The sequence below is a fragment of the Rana temporaria genome, chromosome 10 (assembly GCF_905171775.1).
Source record: "Rana temporaria chromosome 10, aRanTem1.1, whole genome shotgun sequence".
Lineage (NCBI taxonomy): Eukaryota > Metazoa > Chordata > Amphibia > Anura > Ranidae > Rana > Rana temporaria.
In genome coordinates this window covers 108,316,979-108,337,359 of record NC_053498.1, presented here as the reverse complement: position 1 = coordinate 108,337,359, position 20,381 = coordinate 108,316,979, and the positions used below count along the sequence as shown (strand labels likewise).

At 40.5% G+C, this 20,381-nt stretch overlaps 1 protein-coding gene across 6 annotated transcripts in view; it reads right to left on the bottom strand.

The window, feature by feature from the left end:
* RERE (arginine-glutamic acid dipeptide repeats) overlaps positions 1 to 20,381 on the bottom strand; it is a 450,961-nt gene that overhangs the window by 13,987 nt on the left and 416,593 nt on the right. For 5 of the 6 annotated variants that reach the window (XM_040325943.1, XM_040325947.1, XM_040325946.1 and 2 more), the window contains 9 exons: positions 18,873 to 19,035; positions 14,601 to 14,693; positions 14,292 to 14,491; positions 10,789 to 10,950; positions 10,505 to 10,618; positions 7,700 to 9,069; positions 5,213 to 5,435; positions 4,046 to 4,760; positions 2,041 to 2,112 (listed from right to left, as the gene is read on the bottom strand). In XM_040325943.1, coding sequence (XP_040181877.1) covers positions 2,041 to 2,112; positions 4,046 to 4,760; positions 5,213 to 5,435; positions 7,700 to 9,069; positions 10,505 to 10,618; positions 10,789 to 10,950; positions 14,292 to 14,491; positions 14,601 to 14,693; positions 18,873 to 19,035 — 3,112 coding nt within the window. The remainder of the gene's footprint in view (positions 1 to 2,040; positions 2,113 to 4,045; positions 4,761 to 5,212; positions 5,436 to 7,699; positions 9,070 to 10,504; positions 10,619 to 10,788; positions 10,951 to 14,291; positions 14,492 to 14,600; positions 14,694 to 18,872; positions 19,036 to 20,381) is intronic. The other variant, XM_040325944.1, reaches the window with a different exon arrangement.

Below are 20,381 nucleotides of genomic sequence, written 5' to 3'. Positions count from 1 at the left end.
GTTTGAGCAGCTCAGTACACGTGTACAAAGACTAACTATGGTGGTCACAATTAGGTAAACTTTACACCAATTTGTTTGAAATGTTCATTTATTGAAGCAAAAATATTGCAGTTGTTGAAGCCGGCACATTTGAACAGAAGTATACTTCTTTTAGTTCAACTTACTTGGTACTGAAACATGGATCAGGTTGACAACCCTGACCACGAAACCCTTAAAAAGTCAGCTGTCATATACCCCATAACTTTTAAAAATTAAAGCCTGCTTAAAGTGGACCTAAACTCAAAAAGTGAAGATTTGTCATTTAATAGAGAACAGCTAGAAATAATGTGGCCTAAACCGTACATAAAAAAGGACCTTTTGTCTTTAATTCCACCTGAAAGAAGAACCGTGCACTTCCTTTGCATGGGCATTCCTGCTTCTTGAGTTTCATATCTGTAGGTTTGCAATGCAAGATCATCTAATGTGCTTTGCTTCTGACTGCTAGTCTCACAAGATTTAAGTAAAATTTAGTGATGTCACCATTGTGCTGCTCATGATTTCCTTAATAGACAGGAAGATGTATCGGACTACCCACAGTGCAAGGATTTCCTTGTTCTGTGAATCTGTACTTCTTTCACATCTACGACTTTTGTACAGATACACAGAGCAGAACAAAGCCTAATAAGTCAATGAGGAAAGGATCGGCTGCAAGTATCCTATAGGCAATACTGGTAATTATTTATTTGTCCTTGGCTTTGCTTTTTGGGTACAGCTTTCACAGTTCAGGTTCACTTTAAGAACATAGATGGCAAGATGCAAGTTTTATTAGCCAGAAAAGCCACCTATGTGATCCAGTCTCATTTTGTCCTGGAGGCAGACTTTGCCTGCCTTCATGTATAATGGGTATTGGCAGGGATTAGGAAAGCCAGGCCTTGGTAATAAAACTAAATCATAAAAGAGACATTGCTTCTAATAACAGTATTAACAGGCTTCTTGTGGTGACTGTGGGCAATACATTCTTGGAAGTTTTCTCACTGACCTATACAAGATTGCAACAACATGCAATTACAACTATCCATTTAATCTCGCCTGTTTTTAGACATGGTCAAATCTCTGTTAAATATGCAACTTAGGTGAATAAAACAGAAATCAATGCAAGACCATTTCCTCGGTGGTCCATATTTTTGCAGAGAGTTGGGCTGATGCAATGACATCAGTGCTGCTCCTTGCACCAATACACTGTGAAAATAAAAACACAGTGGTAAAACCCTACACTTGGGAGTGTATGCTCAATCTTCTGATTTGAGTCGTATCGAGTGTCACTCAACCCGAGACTGAGGACATCTTGTGGCAAAGAAGTACTGCAGGGATTTTTTAAGAGGTTGGGGGACCCCCGGTGCGATTAAAATTTAGCCTGAAGTTGGGCTTTTGCAAACAGATTTTTGGCATCCAAAATGTTCTAATTTACCTACTGTGGACTGGAAAACAAAAGCTATAAACCATTTGCCAGTATCTTTATTTTTTATTATAAATCAGGGTTTATTTGGGGTTGTTTATTGAATATCAATTTAACAGACCAGAAGAGAAAACACATGATTACCACAACAAATGCGTACAAGTCACATTTGTTGGTTGCATTAGTGTACAAAAGATTCAAAACTAGGGAAACTTTAACGTTGCCACATTCAAACAACATGTATAACATTTTTTATAAAGTTTATGAGAACATTTGGCATTTTGTTATTATTAAACCCTTTTTATATTATGTACTACTGGAGGACATGTCACCTACTTGAAGGCTTTTATGATACTTTTTGCCCTTTGTCTCACAAATAGCAGTACCCAAAACTCAACAAAAAAAATACCACCTGCCTCCAAGTCTGGAGTTACCGGATTAGCAAAAGCTTAAAATCGTTACCAAAACCAAACACAGCTAAATACATACAATAACTCTATAATATTTATTTTTTTAATCTGGGACTCGCTTTTTGGAAGATAATCCCGGTCTCCCGAGTCCTTCTTCTCTCATTTTTTTTTTTTTAAATGGTTGCATTTATTTACCAGGAAAGTGGACTGGAACACATGTCCCGTTTTCAGCCACGCCCGGCCAAGACTTAGAGTTACAGCAGCAGTCTATTGAAAACACATAATATCGTAAGATGCCTCCCGTCTTCACAACATCACACAGATGTATTACAAATGGATTTTAGATGCTACCAAAATAACAGGCTGATCTGGCCAGGAAGCAAGCTGAGCCACCCTAGGTTTGATCTGTCAGTCTTTTTAAAGGCTCATAGCCACAATATATTTTTGCCAAAGGTCAACAGCCAAGATTGCACAGACACGTTTTATGTCCTTGCTGTAGGTGAAAATTCAGGAAACAAGTTCATATGCCTACTGATTATGACCTTATAAATTCTTTTGCTAATTGTATACCTGACCTGCAAGAAATGTGCTCATCTACAGTGATGATCGACGACAGATAGACGTAATTAAGCAAGTGCTACCTGCACAAATTTTACGAGGGAAGATGCATCAGTGGATGCAGCCCTTGAAGGATCGCATCTCACTCGCCCAAATAACCATCCAACGGGAAAACCGGTGGCTCATACACATGCCAAATATTGTCGCAAAAAAAGTCTAACTCAATCCTTACAGCAGATTATCATGCTTGAGCAAGTTTACATTGCACCTAATCAATAAAATGTGGTAAAAAAAAATATGAAGTTTTCTCCATAGTCAGGAGAGAAGCAAATACTAAGTGGCAAACAGTAATTTTCTTGTGCTTTCTTTGAAAAAAGACAAAGCTATGACTTCTTCAGCTTTAGATTTGGTGGTAGCAAGATCAGTGTAAATCCTGTTGTTTTGCTGGTCTGACTTTGGGAATATAAGAGAGAGTAACTTAAAAGTAAGGGAAAGAATATTAATTGCTGTTGAGGCCATATTGATATTCAGCCAAAACACAAGTCAAGCACAATATAGTGGAAAAGGGAAGTTCTCTACCCTAACTTAACTTTAAACACTACTTTTTTATCAGAAGGAAAAGCACAACAAAGACACAGAAACTGCCTCGCCAAAACAAAGAACTGTTCTGACTTACTAAAGGGACAACAATAGAAAACCAGTTATGACACGGGAAAGCAGTTCCTGATATTTGACTACTAGACAAACTATTTTGATTTCTGGCAATGTCATTGTATGCGATTCCCCTAACAATGCAACAACCAATGTTACAAAAACAGCATCAGATTCAGGGATTAGATATGTCGAATTTAATAAAGGATTTATGGATGCTGACTCTTAGAACATGGAATATAAAAAATAAAAAAAAATAAACCGAAACCACCTTACTGCAAAAAAAATCAACAGAAACTGCCTTACTGCAAAACAGGACAATAACTTACAGCATTGTTTTAAATATATGTAATACTCTTGAATACCACGATAAGACCTAATAGGAAAACACAAGTTTTCTGATGTACAACCTAATTAGAACATCAGTCGAAACTACATGTCATTAAAATCTTGCAGAGATGGCCACTAAAACTGCTTAAAATAAAAAAGGTCTTTAAGGAATAGTGTTAGAGGAACAGAAGCTTGTTCAATTATATCTATAAGCGTTTTGCTTGTATCATTGCCAACTGAACGAATCTGACAGCAGTCAACTCATTAGAATCCAAGTCACTTTGAAAGAACTGCAGGAATTTTAAAATATTTACTGACAGGTCAGACAAGGAATGAAAAGTTCAGCCTGTACTTGGTTGAGAAAGTTTACCCGTTTCTTCCCCATAGCATCCTATAAGAATGGAAGAATTAAACAGTGGAGGTCTTGCCCAAATTAACTACATTTCAGATGCCCTTTTACTAGTTACAAAACATGAATGGACACGATTTGTTTTGTTATGACACATCCACATATAAAACTTTCTCCATTCTTGTAGATCTTCCTCGTATGTTTTGGAAAATGAGGTAAACTTCCCCACAGATAAAAAAAAAACACATATTTTACTAGGACAAGGTTCTCTTTTTCTGAGATTCCCCTTCTTTACTAAATTAGATGACTCACCTTGATGTAATGGGTCCTGCTGATGAAGATGGAGGTGTGAATGTATGTGCGAGTGTTGGTGGTGGTGAGGTGTGACGTTGAACATCTGTAGCCGGGCTAAGGGATCATTAGCAAGTGATGCCATTCGTTCTGCATGTATTCGTTCGGCTGCCAGTCTCTCAGGATAAGTCATTTCTGGCCGTAGTTGTGGTCCTGCCAAGGCCAGTCTCTCTCTCTCCAGGTGGTTTAAGCCGGGATGAAAAGCAGCAAAATGATGTGGTCCTGCCGATGAGGGGATGGTAAGCGCACCATGTCTAGCAAAATGTTCCATGGGGTTAGCAGCAGGGTGGAGTTGGTCCAGCTCAGGGGGTTTAACCTCAAAGCCAGGTTTCATCCTCTCCCGTAGCTCCCTCTCCCGTAGTTCACGTTCCCTCATTTCCCGCTCACGCAATTCCCGCTCACGCATTGTAGGGTCCATATTATACAAGCCTGGCATATGGTAAGCCAAGAGAGGGTCATTGGGATTAAGAGGGACAAAAAAGGGATGATTGCGATTGGTGGGTGACATAACGTGCGGTCGAGCATATTCACTTAGTGTACGTAGAGCAGGTGTATCTGGCCCAATATAAGGGGGGACAGCGGCAATGGTTGTTGGAGGCTCAAAGGATTGTCGAATGTGAGCTGGGCCTCCCATTTGAGACTCTCCAAGACGACCTTCGTGGGAACTGCAAGCCTTCTGTATGAAGAAATTTGGATAAATGGCACAGATGAGAAACACTGAAAAATTATAACATAGAAATACAATTTGCCTTAGTTACATTAGTCCTGCCCTAATTTTTTTTTTAACTGGGGAGCACAATCAATAAGCAAAGTCACAAATATGAGGTTCATTGGGGACAGCTGGTATCCCTGGATTACTAAGTAATATTCAGCGGATGACATTCTATTTATAAACTGTTTAGGGACCAAAGGCAGTTGAAAACTGACAAATTGGGTCACATAAAAATATTTACTGTCTCTTTCGACCACAAACCTGTAAATATAAACTTATAACGATAATATATTAGAAAATAAGTGGTTGGGATTACAGGCATTCTAAGACTAATATCCAGCAAACAGAAGTAACAAATATAAAATGTTTCTGGATCTTGAATGTGGAGTAAAAAATGATTGCAGAAAGGAACGTACTGCTGCTCTTTCTGCTTCTCTCTCACGTTCCCGTTCCCTCTCCTTTTCTTTCTCCTTTTCTTTTTCTCGTTCTCTCTCCTCTCGGACCTTTTGTTCTGCTTCCCTCTTTGCCTTCTCAGCGGCTTCCTCCCTCTTCTTGGCCAGCTTGGAGTCACCCCGTGGGATGAAGTAGAGATCAGTTCTTGCACATGAGTTGTAACCACGATCCAGATGCTTGTAAAATCTGTATTAAATTATTAAAGTTGAGTGACAGAGATTAATGATTGATAAAGTATATGGCGGAGTACAAGGATAGTGTGTTTGATAAATATAGATCTTTCATTTTTTTTTTTCATACAATCTTGCAATCTTAAGTAAGTATACTGCTTAAACACTTGTATTTTAGTAAACATAATGCTGCAAAGGATGAAGGTAGACCCTAAGTTTGGCCCATCCATTTCTGGTCTTAATGTATTATGTTCCCATTGCATCAATATCAGGTTGGTGTAGGACATGAAAAAAAGCCAACTGTCATTAGGAACCTTAGAAGCCAATAAACTTTTTTCTACCGCTCACCTAACATCCTGCTCACTGGACCCTGTTCCTTCTCAAATACTACAATCACCCTCTGATTCTATCCTATACTCTAACTCATATCTTCAACCTCTATCTCTCTACTGGCATCTTCCCCAACCCTTTGAAACATGCACTAGTCACTCCCATAACAAAAAAGCTCCACTGGACCTCACCAATCTTAACAACCTAAGACCCATCTCCTTAGTCCCTTTTGCCTCCAAACTCCTTGAACGTTTAGTCTACAACCGACTAAGCGGCCACCTCATTAATAACCTTTTTGAACCCCTTCAGTCTGGATTTCTTCCACAGCACTCCACAGAAACTTCTCTTCTAAAACTAACAAACGACTTACTTACAGCTAAAACCAATGGTCATTATTCCGTACTCTTACTCTAGGTCCTCACTGATGCCTTTGATACAGTTGATCAGCCGCTCCTCCTCAAAAAACTCAATTTGCTTGGTATCCATGACTGTGCTCTCCGTTGGTTCAAATCTTACCTTTCTCACCGCACCTTCAGTGTCACAACTCCAATTTCCCCTCACCAACACCTCTTACCATTGGGGTCCCCCAAGGTTCTGTCCTTGGAACTCTACTATTCTTGATCTACAAAGCCTCCATGGGTCAGCCGATTGCCTCCCAAGGCTTCCGCTACCATTTATATGCCAATGACACCCAAATCTCTCTACCTCTCAGCTCACCCATCACTGATTTACTAACAGACATATCATCCTGATATCACACCACTTCCTCAAACTGAATCTATTTAAAACCAAGCTAATAATTCCTCCCCCATGTGCCCCTTCACCCGACTTCTCTGTCAAGATCAATGGCACAACTTTCAGTCCGTCCCCACGTGTCAGAGTGCCAGGGGTAACCCTAGACTGTCCTTTAAAGCCCACATCCAATCCCTGTCCAAATTGTGCCGCCTTAGTCTCCGCAACATCTCTAGAATACATCCCTTTTTAACCAATGACACCAACAATATTCTAATTCACTCCCTGGTTATCTCTCGCTTGACTACTACAACGCACTCCTCATTGAATTACCTTTACATACACTATCCCCCTTCAGTCCATAATGAATGCTGCTTTAAGACTCATCCACCTTACCAACAGTTCAGTGTCCTCCCCACCCCTCTCTGCCAATTCCTGCACTGGCTTCCACTCACCCAACAAATAAAATTCAAAGTGCTAATAATAATTTACAAAGCCATCCACAACTCTGCCCCCAGCTACATCACTAACCTAGTCTCAAAATACCAACTCTTCAGCCCTCCCTAGACCTCATGCTCTCTAGCTCCCTTGTCACCTTCTCCCATGCTTGCCTCCAGGATTTCTCCAGAGCTTCTCCCATCCTTTAAAAATCCCTTCCCCAATCTATCCGACTGTCCCCTAATCTATCCATCTTAAGACGATTCCTGAAAACCCTTCTCTTTAAAGAGGCTTATCCTGCTTCTAACTAATACATTGTTTTACTTTCTCCATCAGCTCGTCCCCCACAGCTATTACCTTTTGTATCAATTGACCCTCCCTCCTAGATTGTAAGCTCCAACAGGGCCCTCTGATTCCTCTTGTACCAAATTGTAATGTAACCAACTTCTGCCCTCATTTTGTCAAGCGCTGCGTAAATTGTTGGCGCTATATGAATCCTGTATAATAATAGAACTTAATTGTACTTTATACTCTTCCAAAATGTAATGCCTGCCTTCATGTTTCACAACATATTGTTTTCTCCAAGACTAAGAATTAACATTAAAGGACTCCTTTAGTAGTTTTTCTTTTTAGCTCTCTGTGCTGTGACAGACATCATTAAAAAAGGTCAAACAAACCTGCACTACATTCAGTTCTGATTAGTGGAAACAAATTACGATTAGTAACTGGAATGATAAACATATAGACATTTTCCATAAAAGAAGCATCCTGCAGTAGTACCTTGCAGACTGACTAGCATGACTGGGAACATCAACCACAGTGGGTTCTGGTGATGGACTTCGAGGAGGAAGTGGAGGACTTTCAGGCTCATCAATTTCATCCAGTACCTCTTCTTTGATTTGAATTGGTGGCAGAGGAGGTGGAATGGGAGATGGCGATACCACAGGAATGCAGACAGTGGAAGCAGCAGCAGAAGTTGTAACGGGTAAGGGCGGCTGAAGATTTTGAGATGGTGATGGCAAGGATGATGGGTTAGGAGCAGGAGCACAGGTAGGAGGAGTTATAGATGGTGGGCCTCCAGGCACAAATGAGTGCTGGGAGAAGGAAGGCTGAGGAGGTAAGGGATGAAGACCTGACTGAGGGTGCCCCGGTGTTTGGGGAAGACTTTGGCTTTGAGTCAGGATCGGTGGTTGTGCTGCTGTGGCCTGAAGTTGCTGGCTCTGAGGCATAAGCTGCAAAGGAGGTGGATGAGCAGAAGGAGGATGATGAGCAGGCAGTGAACTAAGTGGCTTAAGAGCAGGAGGTGGTGGTAAGTTGGAGTTAAGGGAGAACGGAGATGGCCCTTGTAAGTGGGGAGGATGTTTATGGGTCTGTGCAGGAGTTTGCTGAATAGGGGTGGTGGGAGGAGGTTTGATATGAGGCATGGTAATGGGTGCTTGGGGTAAAGACTGCTCACGCAAAGGCTGAGGTGGTGTTTGCAGAGCAGGTTGAGGAGCAATTGGTGGTCCCTGAGTATTAAGAGGAAAATTATGAATTGGGATTTGTGGCACTGGAGAGACCTGAGCAGGGCAGGGCTGAGGTGGAGAAGAACCTGGATACTGTAAAATGGGTTGTGGTGGCATGTTGTGTGGCAAAGAAGCTAATGGCCCATGATGAGGTGACTGTGGGTGTATTTGAGTAGGAACTGGAGGCTGTGGTTCTCCTTGTGACCCTGCAATAGGCTGTATTGCTGGGTGTGGAGAAGGAAGTCTTTGAGGGTGCAAAACTGGAGCCTGAACAAGTGAGAGAGATGGGGGTTGTGGAGGCTGAGGAGGTATTGATGGAGAAGGTGATATTTGAGCAGGAGCAATGCTGTGTGGTGGAGGAGCAATAACTGGAAGAGGCCCTGGTGATACAGCAGGAGGGACCATAGCTGGAGTTCCACTTGGAGGTTGCAGCATTTGTTGTTGGGCTGAAGAGTCAGAATCGCTCTCATTATCTTGGGGACTAGGAATACTGGGAGATGTGCTGCGATTATCCTGGTCAATGTCCTTGGGATCACTGCTGCCTTCATCATTAACACTTCGGCTATCTGAGCTTTCACCTTCACCTTCACCCTCACCTTCACCCTCACCCTCCCCTTCTGATGGGGAGTTTGGCCGACTGATCTCCTTCAGAAGACACAAAAAAAGTTAGTTTAGAAGTTACATTTCACATTGATCAAAAGAAGACATTTCTGTCTAATGTAAAAAATAAACTTAACGTTTAAAAGCCATATTGCGTTTAACAAGACAATCTGAAGGTCTGATAAGTGAGTCATGGTGGTTTATTTAAGAGGTTTATTTTTACCATATTTTATTAGACATTAAATCAGTAGTCTGTGTTCTTGGTTGCATGCTAAATCACATAGATCACTCCTGTGCTATTGCCTCCAACTTTGTGAGCATATTTACTCAATTACAACAGTGATCATTGGAGACACTTTTCAAATGCTTTCCTTCTGCCTGCAGCCGACAAGACACGATTATTCAGGCTTGGATAAAGTCATTTGACTAAAGCTCAGGGAGTATTTCCCAATGGTGTACAATTAACTATATTGTTGCTGCGCAGTATAAATTAACAGGAATTAATTTATTCAGATTTGTAAAGAGTTGATCTCGGAATATTATTAAATACTTGCTAAGAGGTAAAAAACCTGCATGCAGCTCCCTTTAAATACTTACCTGAGCCCGATCATGATCCAGCAATGTGCACGAGAGCGGCGTCTCTCTCCTCATTTGATAGTGAGGCATCAGTGGGAGCCATTGGCTCTTGCTGCTGGCAATACCAGGCAATGAGGAGAGAACTAGGCAGGGCACACAGAGCTGGCTCGGGAGTGAGCACACACAAGTTCCCCCAAAGCAAGAAGCTTGCTCTGGGGGCTTTTGGCAAAGGAAAGAGCCAGGAGCGCCAATGAGGGACCCCAGAAGAGGCGGATCTGGGCTGCTCTATGCAAAAGCATTGTACAGAGGAGGTAAATATAACATGTTTATTATTTAAAATAAAATCTATAAATTGCCTTTAGGCCCCTTGGATGGCTGAAAGTATCACCAGTGGCTTGGATGGCGGGCGGGTGTCAAAGGACACATCTCCGTTGACACCTGCCTGCCCATAGAAGTCAATGGGTGGCCCGCTCAGATCCACTAGAAAAACGGACAGACAAATCCGAGCAGGCTTGTCGTGGGAAAGGGGCCTTAGAATGACAAGTTCTCAAATTTGATACTTCTGAGGCTAATATTTATAAGCGGAGTAAAGAGGACTATGTGTACAGAAGCCCCTGAACACAGGAATTATAAAGTACAACTACTGCACAATAATACAATATACAACCTGGATGCACCAGGCTGCTCTTATCAATGTTCAAATGTTCCCGAGATAGTCTTTAAAGTTACTGACATACCACAAATACACATGCAACTCTAAAAGAACACTAGTAGCACCCCAACCTACATACTTTTGAGTCTCAAGAGGATGAAAATGCAATATTTTCCAATATGTAAAAATGTAGCCTTTAAACAGTAGCAGAAAAATGAATAATCCCCTAGTAGAATATAAAAGGCAACTCACCTGTGTTTTGGATTTCTTTGTTGTGGTCCTGTCAACCTCCTCTGTGTCAGATGCTGGTTTATCCCTCTGACGTTTGGCACATTTCATTGGGGATGAGGGCTCCTCTTTAATTTTCTGCAGCAAAAAAGAAGCATGTTAAACATTAAAAGTGAAATGCAGCAGAGAAGCCATATTATACATTGTAACTCTGCTACCATATGTAACAGTAACTTGGAGCCACAGCTCGTCTTTAGGTAAATTATACTGAATTAACAGCCTGCTCTGACTTGTTAATTGCTACTTGCCTTCGATGGTTTCTTCAGGGACTCCGCTTTGCTGTCATTACTGGATGTGCTGGCAGCGCTTGGAGAGTTTCGGCCACTGGAACGGATGTCTTCATTTATGGGGGAAACTCTGCCGTCTGGACTGGCAGTCTGTTTCTTTCGTCCACTGCGTAGCGTAGACATCTATTTGGCAGGAGAAACAAGCATATGACATAGATGAGTTTGCAAAAGGGAAGATTTTTGTTCAGATACTGAAATGCGTTTGTTTTCCCCCAAACTGACCAAGACCCCATCCAAAAACGAAGTAAGGAACAAAGCAGATTTTACAGCTACCAATTACAGCACAGCTGTACCTGTAGATTATTAATAAACCCACCTAAGCTAGATCGCACTGCTACTTCCCCATGCCCCCCAGAATCTGCCCCTAGGCACTGGGACTTTATTTACTTGAATGGGCCCCTAAAACAAGAATCAAGTCTGGATATACAGCCCCATTCAAGTCAATGGGGACCCAGGGTGCAGAGGTGGTGCACTTGAAATAGATTTTTGTTGGATGGGCTGGAAACACCAGGAGGGTGTAGATCTGGAATTAATGTATGCAAGCAGCTGAGAACAGGTGGATAGTTCAGTTTATCGCACAGTAAGTATGAGTGGATTAAGTGACAGTTGTTTTATCAGTACATTTTTACTTTTATTACTTCACATAGGTGACAGCTTCAATTTTCTTTATCCTGGTGTTTACAAAGGAGTTTCAACATGTGTAAACACCACAGATCTCCCTATGATGCTGAAATTCCGAAAAAAAAAAAAATGCACTAAATTTTTTTGTTTGGTACATAAAAGGTTGACGGCCTTCAGTGGTGAAAATTGTCTAAAGCTACTAGTTATCAATGAGCAGATTGTTTCAACTGCACCATGAATTACATTTTTATAGAACACCACGTAGTTAAGAATAATGGCGTACACACGATCATTTTTCGGCATGAAAAAAACGTTGTTTCTAAAAAATGTCATTTAAAATGATCGTGCGTGGGCTTCACATCATTTTTCGGGTTCTTTTTAACGACGTTTTAAACAATGCCGGTTTTCGGCTTGTAAAAAATGATCGTGTGTGGGCTAAAACGACGTTAAAAACCCGCGCATGCTTATGAGACGGGAGCGCTCGTTCTGGTAAAACTACCATTTGTAATGGAGTAAGCACATTCATCACGCTGTAACAGACAGAAAAGCGCAAATCATCTTTTACTAACAGGAATTCAGATAAAGCAGCCCAAAGGGTGGCATCATCCGCATGAAACTTTCCCTTTATAGTGCCATCGTACGTGTTGTACGTCACCGCGCTTTGCTAGAGCATTTTTTAAAAATGAGTGTGGGCAACGTCGATTTAATGATGAAGTTGGAAAAACGTTGTTTTTTCTACATGCTGAAAAATGATCGTGTGTACGCGGCATAACAGCTTGTAGCATGAAAAACTATGAATGGATTCCTCAAGCCACACAAATCCCTCCACTATATTCTGACAGAGGGACCTGCTACTATCAGGATACAATGATCAGTTTGATTCAAATGGTTTCTCTGGACTGCTTTTGAATGCAAATGTCTCCAGATTAAAGCTGGGCCATACACTAATCAAAATTTGGCCATTTCATTTGGAGCTGCTGAATTTTCCTCAGCGTTGGGCGTCCCTGCAAAAATACGAAAGGAACTTGGACAGCCGCACTCCAAAAACGTTCCTTTTATTAAAATAAATCACAACATGAACATGCCACAGCAAAAATTGGGACAAAAGCCAACGCATTTCGTGCGAATTGTCAATCTACCTTGCCAGTGTACAGAGGTTAAAATGGCACATCTCAGTATGTAACAGGCAGCCATACAAAACCAGTCTAAGCAGTGTAAATACACTATATTACCAAAAGTATTGGGACACCTGCCATGTATGTATAGGATTCATACTTATCATAATACTAACAGAGTGCTCTAAAATAGATCTTAAGGGGATACTTAGGGGGGGGGGGGGGGAGCATAGGAAATCTCCAATAAAGCATGTCATTATTGCAAAAAGTCGTAACAGTAACAAAAAAACTTTATTATTTATAACCATAGTCAATAGACCACCAATAAAGTTAAAAACCATTTAAAAAGGAGCCAACCACATCAAAAAACATCCAATAAGCAGGATTGAATGTCTGCAATATGTCTGTATTAGCAAAATGCAAAAAATGACCCTAAAATATGTAAAAAAATGGTTTTAAATTAGGCCCAATTCACACCGTCATTAGAAACAGACGTTTGTGGTTTTTCCGCTCCCTGAATGCCTAGCAAAGCAGCCTACAATGGATATTATAACAGCAGACAGAGCTGTTCACATTTGAAACACATTTAAGCCTGTATCTTGAAATGCATTTATCAAATATCAGTGAGGTGGAAACCCCTTCCCCTTATTAGAAAAATAAAAATCACTTTAAAAGGGTGTCTGGGGGGGCCTGGACCCGAAGGTCTGCCTATTGGGGCTCCTTCCTGACATTGACGCAGATAAATACCGGACCATATTTATTAATGAGGCACTGTTTATGGCTAGGAAAGTAGTGGCTAAGGTATGGATGAGAACAATTGCCCCGACCCTGCAGGATTGGAAAAGGGAGGTGAACAACACCCTGCCATACAGAAAATTTATATACACGCACCGAGGCAGGCCGCAGAAGTTCTCTAGTGTATGGGATAGATGGCTAGAAGACGGAGAAACATGTACAACATAGTGATCAGGCATGCATGAGACATGGGGTACTATTTCCGGCTGGAAGGGTGGGAATGTGAGAGGTACAGGGCCCTGTGCCTCTTGGACCAAGATGAGGGTATATATGTGGTTGACGGTGTGTACTCATGCAATAAGACTGGGAGGTGGTTCTGTATAGACTGGAAAGAACATATAGACATGCTTACATTGTATAACTGTACATGTATGTTGTTTATACTAATGCATATGTATGTATCTCAATTTTTTCTTTTTTTGTTTGCATCTCAATAAACATTGTATTTTTGATAAAAAAAAAAAGGGTGTCTGGTGTGTGTGTGTTTTTTTTTTAACTGTGTTAATGCTGTAGGTGCATTACTTTGCATTAACATTTTTGGAAAGGGTGAACTTAGTCTTATGCCTTGAGAAAGCAGTCAAAGGGATGTCTGTCCTCTTTATGTCCACACTGAAAGGAATATTCACTCTTATTTTCTCATTGACCCCCCATATTGGTACTGCTTCAAAAAGAGTTTGATTTACTAACTTGTTTATTTTAGCCTTTAGGCAAAAATAAGACCTTGGTGCATTACTGTACAACTAATAAAATGTAGCTCAGCTTTCATTTACCATATAAAATATCTGGATGCTGCTAAACTGTAACCTAGCCTTTTAGGATTGGAATAGTGTTTAACAGTTTTTTTTTTTAACACTTCTTAATTACAATATATTTGCAGTGCACACAGATCTAAGCTAAACCAAGCACAGATGACAGCATAACAAATTAGCATACCGAGCCTCTGCTCCTCCGAGTTCTCATACTATGCTTTCCGTTCAGACCATCTTCTTCCTCCTTGACAGGTTTAAACATAAATGGTGGGGGATCCACAGGCTTTTCAATGGGGGGTAACTCTCCGTACTTCTTAAAATGAATCCGGCAGTCAGTGCAAAGTAGAATGTTTTCCCGACCCCCGTGGTGCCAGTCCTTAGAAGCTACAGTAAGAGCACATAAAGTAACGTCAGACCAGAACGTAAGCAGCACTTGTTCTGTATACATGAAATTTCCAGACTCTAGCTGAAAAGGTTTAAACAGATTACATACTAGTGCTGAAGCAGTGGCGACATGCATAACCCTTCAACTCCTGCTCACTGTCCTCACTGTCAAAGTCATCTTCACTGGCTGAGCTCAGGTCCACTAGGAAAAAAAGAAAGCACAAAGAATGAAAAAGAGATAAATGTGGAAAACAAAAAATGTCAACACTTCGAATGACTACCTACTTCTGTAATCTCACTTATTTTTTTCTCTCTAGCTTAAATTATATGAATGCATTACAATACTGCTAGGCACAGAAATACTAAAACAGAAGATAAAATACAATAATCTTATTTAATAAAGTAAACAGAAAAAGTGCAGAGACCAGTGCAAATTACCAGAATACAATGTTCATTCATCAGAGCTCAAGGGAAGGGGGCTACTGAAATCTCCCCACTACTATGTAGAAGGCACCCTCTGCCCTGCCATCTCCTGGGCACACATGCACTGTTCTCTCTTGCTTTATGCACAGCTCTGTGTCAATGGTCAGGCTGAAGAATGTCACATGGGGGTGGTGTAGGTAGCACAGCACAAGTACACTAAATACATTTTCTTTTATCCCATAGAAAATTCCAAACACATCCACTACATAAGAGCCCAATCTAATTCCCACAAAATTGTTTCTTACTATGTTTTTCTACCTCGTATAACATACTCTGTGGGCTCCCAAACCTCTCATTTTCCCAACTCACTTAGAAGAAAGAAAGTCACCGCTCCAGGTGGGTCTACTATATGGTCACACGCTGATACAGGATTCCAAGGGTGCTGGCGGTGCACTAGGCGAGCATAAACGATAGATGAAGGATGGATGGCCGCACTCCAAAAACCGTACAGGTTGTCTTTTATTAAATCAGCAGCAGATACATCACCAGATCACAACAAGAACAGGGGAACAGCCGACGTTTCGCACAAAATCAGTGCTTATTCATGGCTAATAAGCACTGATTTTGTGCGAAACGTCGGCTGTTCCCCTGTTCTTGTTGTTGTGATCTGGTGATGTATCTGCTGCTCATTTAATAAAAGACAACCTGTACGGTTTTTGGAGTGCGGCCATCCATCCTTCATCTATCGTTTATTCCCAACTCACTTGCTTTTGTTTGGAACAAATAGTGCACATTAGTTTTAACATTTGTACTGCACCATGCATACTAAAAATTCCATAATCCATCCCAGAAACAAGCAAAAGAGGGTGATGATGTTCTTACATACAGAGGGACCATTGAGAATAGATGTAGCCAAGTGCTAACAAGTAGACAGATGACAGCAGCAGAAAAAAAAGTAATGCCTGGTACACACAATAAGATTATCAGACGAATGATTTTTTTTTGCATGCTAATCTCAGATCGATCCTGAGTTTGCTAAAGTAAAAATAATTGTGCATTTCCGATCAGATAAACTGTCATGATCGGCTCTCGAAAAGCGTAGTAATAATAACGATCCGATCAACATACGATTACTTTCGAAAGCGGTATTTTTATACCATTTTCTAAACGTGTGTACATGGCTTAATTTGGAAGCAGCTGTGAGCAATAGAAGATAGTTTTTTGAGTCAGGAATAAATATTTGAATAGATTTTTTTCTTAAGCCAGAGATCAGCATTCCTTTAAACTGACCATACACTAATAGATCACTAACAATTCGAAAATCCAATCTATATTCTGAAAATCCAATTTTTGTAAAGAAATAATTCTAGTGTACAGTCAAGCTTTAGGATAAGGTCAGAATTTGCAGGACCTGTAATAGGCATCTGAGTGGCATAAATAAGGGGGAAGGTATGAAGACAGGCTGGAGAGTGGAGAGCTGGGGATGGGAGGTGGTTAAGTGAGAGTTCGGCCTCTTTCAGACAGGCCTGCCTGTCAATTTTTCAGCTAGATCTGATCGGAAGGCACCATCATCCCTATGGATAGGGTGTCGACGGGCTTGTGTCTGATCAGGCCGCTAAAATAAAACGAAATGGGACTGGTTTACTCCCGGCCCCCCATAGAGCAGAACAGGCTTTGTCCATAGCAAGAGAATATCACCAGCACACCAAGGATCTCCAGAATGAGTCCAAAGCTTTATTCAGTGACCACATCTTTACAGCAGATTGCAATTTTGAAGGGGTCCTGCTTGGCTCTGAAACGTTGCAATTTTCTGTAACAATGTGATCGTTTAATAAAGCTTTGGACTCATTCTGGAGATCCTAGGTGTGCTGGTGACATTCTCTTGCTCTGATTAGACACAGTTCCAGTCGGCGGTCACTTCAGCACCCACTTATATACACAGCCATTACTATAGGAATAGTGTGTTGGAATCTCTGGCCATGTCTGCTCTGCAGATACTGAGCGAACATGAATGTTGCATCAGCCCACTCTGCTCCAATTAGCAGGGATCTGCTGATCACAACAGAATGTGCCCCGTGTGAAAGGAGTCTTTTTCATTTTTGCTGTTTTAATAGCACAATACTGTATACTCACTTCTGTTGTACAAATTCTAACTCTGTGGATAGGATTATATAGGTATTTAAGCATATTGCAAAAAATGTGGTTCCTTACCTGGTTTAATGACCAATAAAATGAGGTCTACAAAAGGTTAGACTGTAGAATTTTAATTCTTTGTACAATTAAATAAAGATGTAGGATAACTGTACAGAAGAATCATAATGCACTTGCTGCTCAAAGTATATCTGATAACGACTGGTTTACAATTACCATCAACAATGTGTAATATCTATATAAAGCACAGTGCCGGCTCATTAAACGCATGATAATCAGGCTGGTCCTGACACACAGTAAGCTCCCAGACAAGACAAAAGGAAAAAGCATCTGCTTGTCACACCTGTATCGGTCATCCCTTCCCAGTCTCAGCTGGCAGGCGAAGAACAGCCTACTAATTGTTATTAAGCAGATTCCTTATGTAAAAATCATTTACCTGAAGTAATTTCCTAAACCCTTTAATAATAAGAGTACTAGATTTAAATGAACGCAATGATAAATAGTGTAATTAATGTTTTAGAAGCCAACTAGCATCTTGGGTTCTACAACGAATCACCGCGCAAGCACTTTTAGTAATTCATGAACAGATGCACATCTGTCCTTATTACGCCCATGCAAAAAAAAAAAAAAAGTACAGCAACACCATGTGGTATCCAAACAACATTCAGCTTTCAACAGGTCCGACTAGGTGGGCATTCAATGAAGGCAGGTTGTTAAGTGTTGGCATAGCCATAAAATGGTTGGGAGAAATTTCTTAAAAACCTTAACCCTAAATCATTCATAGGCTGAGCGTGCATGAATTATTGTATCTTAAATAATACATCTTCACTGGACTTATTTGCAGGAAAACTAGCACTATTAACGCACATTCATAAACAAAAGGCCAATAATACAGAATTGACAGTATAAGTGCCAACATGCTTAGGTATATTGGAACCCTTGGCCAAAGAAAAGACAGATCTGTAGAACTTGAAGGCTCCCCCACACCGCCTTGTACCCTTATGATGGAAACGTCATAAAAAAATGCAAAAAAGGAGCTTCAATTGTTAGCGAATGCAGTAAAGAGAAACCGATTTAGTATATCTCACATACAAAGATGGGCTTTACTGTCTACCAGAAATAACAGATATTATAAATATAACATGATAAAGGGGGAGATATTGTTCATTGAACATAAAGACGCTTCCTTTATGACTATAAATGAAGATTTGTATATTGGCTCAAACCAGACTGGTACTCTGAGGGTGTCGGTATATAAAGCAGCCTTATGGTTGAGTTTCTGAAGAAAGAATAGTGCTTGTTGCCTATAGAAACCAGAACCATACTTTCATATCTCACATACTGCTCTGTAAACCTAAAAGAAAGACTGATATTGAGAACTGCTCTTCCCCTTGACATTTCTGGCTTACTCAGAAAAGCAAAGAGGTATTTGCAGAACTAATGTCAATAAACTGATGTTTAACCAATCAAAATGCAGTAAACTGAAATCTGATTGGCTAATGCTATATAACAAACATGCTTGTGGGATAAAAAAAAAGCCAGAAAAGATGTAGAGCTGCAGGTACACTACACAAATTGTAATCTCTCTCTCTCACACACACACACACACACACACATATATATATATATATATATACACACACGCACACACACATATATATATATATATATATACACACACACACACACACACACACACACACACACACACACGTATTTTATCGGTTTTAGTCACATTTCACAGTGTAAACATTACTATCTTTGAATGTTATCTTCAGACATAAGTTAGTGGCGCAAGCACACTTACAAAATTCACTGGATGGAGGCCGGGAGGGAGTGTTCACCGGTGTGGTGGCGGTGCGAGTTTTTATCCGCCGAAAGACTGCCTGCCTCCGATGCCTTCGGTGGGCACGCGAGCTTGCAGCTTCAGGAGTTTTCTTCCAGTAGTAGTAAAATGTAATAAGTTCTCCCTGCAAATAATCACTTTACGTTAATATAACAGCTTACTTAATGCAAAACCTGATTGTGGATAAAGAATATGACAGTTGAACTTACATACCATGAATAGAAGAATCAGATTTTAGCACAGTACTTAACAGGCATTCTACCATAATCTAGTCAACAGATGAGTTTTACAGAATATCAACCCATAAAATGCACCCGTCTCTCAAACACACCAAGCAACCATTCTGTATCCTCATTATGATGCGATTATAACAGTATACTAAAACTTGCTCAGGCAGAAATCTGATCCATACGCAGTTTACAAAAAAAAAAGTGTGCTAAATATTGTGATATAAGTTTGTAAATTGTTACTAAAGTTGGCTAAAGTGTACGTCTGTGAGAAAAAAATAAAATAAAAAAAAACACAACAAACATCGGGTACATATGCAATACATGTACAATTCCCAGCGATTCTGCAATTACAGAATATACCTGTTGATCGTCCCAAAATGTATTAGTTCCATAGTAGGTGAGGTTGAAAAAAACAAGAAGACACAAATCCAACCTTTGTGTGTGATTATATGTCAGTATTACATTGTATATCCCTGTATGTTATGGTTGTTCAGGTGCTTATCTAATAGTTTTTTTTAAACCATCGATGTTTCCTGCTGAAACCACCGCTTGTGGAAGGGAATTCCACATCCTTGCCGCTCTTACAGTAAAGAATCTACGCAGTTTAAGGTTAAACTTCTTTTCTTCAAATTTTAATGAGTGGACACGTTCCTTATTAAATGCTCTTCCGTGGAAATGTTTTATCCCTATTGTGGGGTCACCAGTATGGTATTTGTAAATTGAAATCATATCTCCTCTCAAGTGTCTTCTCCATAGAGGATAAGTTCAATGCTCGCAACCTTTCTTCAGAACTAATATCCTCCAGACCCTTTATTAGCTTTATTGCCCTTCTCTGTACTTGCTCCATTTCCAGTACAGTCTTCCTGAGGACTGGTGCCCAGAACTGGACAGCATACTCCAGGTGCAGCCGGACCAGAGTCTTGTAGAGCAGGAGAATTACCACTTTGTCTCTCAAGTTAATCCCCTTTTTAATGCATGCCAATATTCTGTTTGCTTTGTTAGCAGCAGCTTGGAATTGCATGCCATTGCTGAGCCTATCAACTACTAGGACCCCCAGGTCCTTTTCAATCCTAGATTCCCCCCAGAGGTTCTCCCCCCCAGTGAGGTTACATTCATATTTTTGCCACCCAAATGCATTATTTTACATTTTCCACATTAAACCTCATAGAGCCTCAAACTACTTCAGCAAATTAAAGCGGGGGTTCACCCCAAATTTTTTTTTAACATTACATTCAGCAGA